This window comes from Orycteropus afer, unplaced genomic scaffold, assembly GCF_000298275.1.
Source record: "Orycteropus afer afer isolate SDZICR_OR568_19922 unplaced genomic scaffold, OryAfe1.0 scaffold00253, whole genome shotgun sequence".
Lineage (NCBI taxonomy): Eukaryota > Metazoa > Chordata > Mammalia > Tubulidentata > Orycteropodidae > Orycteropus > Orycteropus afer.
The window spans coordinates 3,285,530-3,290,384 of NW_006921840.1; the positions used below are offsets into that span (position 1 = coordinate 3,285,530).

The 4,855-nt window shown below is 38.8% G+C and overlaps 1 protein-coding gene across 1 annotated transcript in view; it reads right to left on the bottom strand.

Annotated features, from left to right (window-relative positions):
- The window catches only part of CFAP54 (cilia and flagella associated protein 54), a 602,528-nt gene that overhangs the window by 178,849 nt on the left and 418,824 nt on the right, over nt 1-4,855 (bottom strand). Inside the window, 3 exon segments of the mRNA XM_042782173.1 lie at nt 2,675-2,801; nt 2,913-3,092; nt 3,401-3,558. Coding sequence (XP_042638107.1) covers nt 2,675-2,801; nt 2,913-3,092; nt 3,401-3,558 — 465 coding nt within the window.

The following is a 4,855-nucleotide window of genomic DNA, read 5'->3' on the forward strand; positions in this document are numbered from 1 at the left end:
AATAACTTGATCAGAACAACAAAAATAAAGAAAATTAAATAGTAAGCATGAAGATGGAAGAAATAACAATAAGAATAGAGCTCCATATATTGTATGATTGCTATAGACTTTATTTCATTTGATTATTCCAAATATATAATATATATGAAAGCCCTATCTTCATTTTTCAGATGAGGAGCTGAAATAATTTCTAAGATAACTAAGAACTGGTAACCCCAGGGTTCAAGTGTAGACCCTCCAGACTCCAAGCCCTCATTTAACTGGTGTGCCATACGCTCTCCACCGCAGGCTTCCCTGTGTCTGCTGGTCTTCTTCTCACAGACTGTCTACTAACTAATTTTCCTCCAAAAACTCTGAAAAAGTCTAACATCTATTGAGCACATATTATGTGCCAGAAAATGTGCTAGGTGCTTAATTTTTATTAGATCATCCTAACTTTCATATGAAGAAAACCCTAAAACAGAGAAAATATATCTGTACCCTCACTAAAAGATATTTCTTAATATTTTTTCTTCTTAGAAAAGTTCTACAAGCTCATTGTGGAAACTTAAAGAGAGATCAGCAGGGGGAAAAATAAGAAAATAAGCATCATCCGTGATCATCTCATCAAAGAGAGTCTCTTTGAACAATTTAAGATAATCCTTGTTGTCTTTTTCTCCCACTGATATCATGATGAATATACTAAATATTTTGTAAATATTTTCCAACCTAGTATGAACTAATGTTACATAAAACCTATTATACAATATCATTATTAGCTGCATAGTATTTCATTGGACAAATAAAGTCTGAAAGTAGCTTTATTAATGGATTGGTTGAACTCAGGTACTGTGCTAGGTACCTGGGATATCAAGTAGGCAAATAAAAATTGTTGCCTTGAGAAATTTATATTCTGATATAGGCTTCAGACACGGAAACTGTCTTTAACAATCATGTGGTCAGGGTTATAAGAAGAGTAATCACTTAGAAAGGGGTACCCTCCTCTATTTTCCAACCCACTTCTCTGGCACCTCAACCTGACCCTCTCACTAGACCAGAAAAAGTGAAATGGGAAATAAAGTTCAGAGCACAAAAGTGGAAATGGCAAGAAAGGTCCAGAAACTGGGACTGAATGAGAAAGTTAGTTATTCAAAGCTGAAAGTGGGTAAAATGAAAATCAGGGAATTTAAAAAGAAATTATTCTAACTGAATTTTGGAAACAATGTCATAATTTTCCTTTAAGAGCCATAGTCCAAGATTCACTATGCAGTAGTCAGTTTCTATGTACTAGAGCTAAGAATAGCACTGAATATTCTCCACACAGCAGCCAAAACAGTAATTTTAAAACATAAGCTATGCCTCAGTTTTCTATGAAAAGGGCATAACAATATCAAGTTCCCAAGCCTGCTGTGAGGACTAAATGAGTTAATATATGTAAAGCACTAGAACAGTTCCTGGCGCACTGAATATGCTATACTAGGTCAGGAGACTCTGGGTGGCACAAACGGTTAAGCACTTGACTACTAACTGAAAGGATGGTGGTCTCAACCCCCCCAGAGGCTCTTCAGAAGACAGGATGAGCAATCCACTTCTGAAAGGTCATAGCTATAAAAACCATATGGAGCAGTTCCACTCTGCACACAAGGTTGTCATGGCTAGGAAGCAACTCGACGGCTACTAACAACAAATACTAATAGTATTAACCCTTAGCAGCTATTACTATTATGTCACTGTCCTGCTTAAAATGTATCAGTGTCTTCCTACTACACGTATACCACATCATGCCTACAGGCCCTGTGTGATCCGTTCCCAGCTCACCTTCCTCATACTTCTTCCTTTAGGCTGCCCTCACGCACTCTGCTTCTGCTGCACTGGTCTCTTTTCACTTCAGGAACATATCAGATCTCAGAGTCTACAGCTGGCTGCTCCTGATGGCTGCATTATGTGTAAGTGCATCATTTGCATTTAGAGTCCAGAGAATTAAAAACTGCTTCTGAGATAGGCCTTCCTCAGTGCCTCTACTTAAATAGGCACCCCTCCCTTCATTATTCTCTATCAGCAGACCTTTTCCACTTCTTTCTTAACACTAATCACAATTTATAGTTACATAAACCACCCTCCCCAAAATGAAAAACCCAAATCCATTGCCATGGAGTCGATTCTGACTCAAGGCAAGCTCATGTGTTATAGAGTAGAATTTCTCCACAGGGTTTTCTTGGTGGATAGCTTCACAGAAGCAGATGGTCAGGCCTGTCTTCCTGGGCATCACTGGGTGAGTTGAACCAATAACCTTTTGATTAGTAGTTTTTTCTTTTTTTTCTATACCATACAGGAACCTAATTATATGCATAATTCATTATATATAATATAAAATAATTTGCATGCAATTTATATATAATGTAATGTAGCACAGTATAGTACCATATGACATAATATAATATAACTCCCATATGTTTTATTGTTTACTTCTGTATCCTCTAAGAGCAAGGACTGTATCTGTTTTAATCTCCGGTAAATTCCTAGGGCCTCATACAGCATCTGGCACATTGTAGGTGATCAAAAACTATTTGTTGAACAAATAAAGTCTGGGTATTAGAATATCATCCCATTTAAATGTACTCATGATAACCTTCCTGAAAATAACTTTGTGTTTTCATCTTTGACTCGGGTATAACATATGTTTAAATATTCTTACCAATTCTCATTTTTATTTTGGCCAATAACAGGACATGAGGAAGATAGATATTTTTCAGAGGCTGTATTGGATTTGCATATTCAGTGCTTGACACTGGAAATTCAATTGTTTCTCCAAAAGCTAGCATCTATTAAAAATAAAAAGAAAGGAAAATGTCAGGAGCAATTAATTAATGTGGTTTGGCACAAGAAAAGAGACAAGAAAGTATGTCTCTAAGTCTGCACAGACACACCCTCACCTGCTCAATAAGAATGTTGTGAGACTGAGTCAACAGATTTAGAAGATCTGGTTTGGAAGGGGAAGATTCCTTGAATTTCTCAGCTTTCGTTAAATCATCCAGCAAAAGTAAGCTTCTCACCAGGGTTAAATGAGATCGAGGAGAAATAAACTGATTTCCTTCAAGCAAATGTATTATATTCTATTAAAAAAGAAAAAGATTCCTTTTGATAGTACAGTTTCCAATTCGCTGCAAGAAGAGCTCAACTCAACTCACTGCCATTGAGTCGAATCCGCCTCATAGCAACCCCTCCTTGGGTTTCCAAGGTGGTATCACCTTCCTTCTGAGGAGTGGCTGGTGGGTTTGAGCCCCCAGGCTTCTGGTTAGCAGTCAAAGTGCCTTAGGCACTTGATTGTTACAGACTCCGCCTCCTGAAATTTACAAACCCCTTCTTTCGTTCTAATTGGCCTTCCTTAAGTATAAATGTGAAAACAAGGCTTCCTTCCTACCTGAAGTTTCGTGATGATGTCTGCCTTTAAATGCTTTTCTTGCAGGCCAAGGATTACAGCTTGCATCAAGAATTCAGCCTGGAGCTCCGTGTCACCCGCATTCTGTGCCTCCACACACACTTCATTGATTAGGCTCACACAATCTGTCATATCATTTTCTAAAATAAACAAACACAGTTATTTAAAATTCATTGAGAAAGTAAAAACTTACATGTATATATATCTCCCCAGGTTAAATCACAGGAATTTAGTGTAGTACAGAAGAACAGGAGTTAAAGATTGAAAACAAATAGATTCTACATGAAACATTAAAAAGAAATGTGTTATAATTTGGCAGGAATGACTTTAGGATATTCCAATGTTGCAACAGTATTAATGAGATGACATGAAGTAACATTATTTGGGAGATGGACAGAGATGAGGGGACAGATGGGCATACAGATACTGTGATTTTTCATCTCTATAAGAGCTAACACTATGTGCCAGGCTTTGCTCTAAGAACTTTACAAAGTTTAACCCATTTAATTCTGACAACAACCCTGTGAGGAAGGTGCAAGCAATTTTCATCTCCATTTCACAGAGGAAAAAATGGAGGCACCAAAGAATTAAGAGAGTTGGCCAAGGTCACATTCCAAGCCTTTGAAGCCAAGTGGGGTGGGTTCCAGACTCTGTGCTCTCCGCCCATAAACTATGCCTCCTGCCTAGGTAACAAGACCTGTTGTTGTTGTTGTTGTTAAGTGCCGTCAAGTCACTTCCAACTCATAGTGACCCCATGCACAGCAGAACGAAACACCGCCCTATCCCGTGCCAGCTCCATGATCCTTGCTATACTTGAGCCCATTGTCGCTAAAAAGCCCCTTGTCAATTCATCTCATCAAAGGCCTTCCCCTCTTTCATTGACCTTCCACCTTACCAAGCATGACATCCTTCTCCAGGAAATGGTCCTCTCTGACAACATGACCAAAGTACGTGAGATGAAGTCTGGCCATCCTCGATTCCAAGGAGCATCGTGGCTGAAGTTCCTCCAGGACAGATCTATTAGTTCTTTTGCCAGTCCATGGTACCTTCAGCATTCTTTGCCAGCACCACAACTCAAAAGCATCAACTCTTCTTCGGTGTTCCTTATACATTGTCCAGCTCCCACATGTATACAAGGTGAATGTAAATATCATGGCCTGTGTCAAGCACACCTTAGTCCTCAAGGAGACATACTTGCTCCTCAGCATTTGAAAAAGTTCCTTTGCAGCTGACCTACCCAGTGCTACATGTCTTCTAATGTCCTGACTGCTGCTTCCATTGGCCTCGATTGTAGAACCAAGCAACGTGAATTCTTTGACAACCTCAATCTTTTCTCCATTTATCATGATGCTGCTTATCGCTCCAGTTGTGAGGATTTTTGTCTTCTTTATATTGAGATGTAATCCATACTGCAGACTGTGTTCCTCAATCTTCATC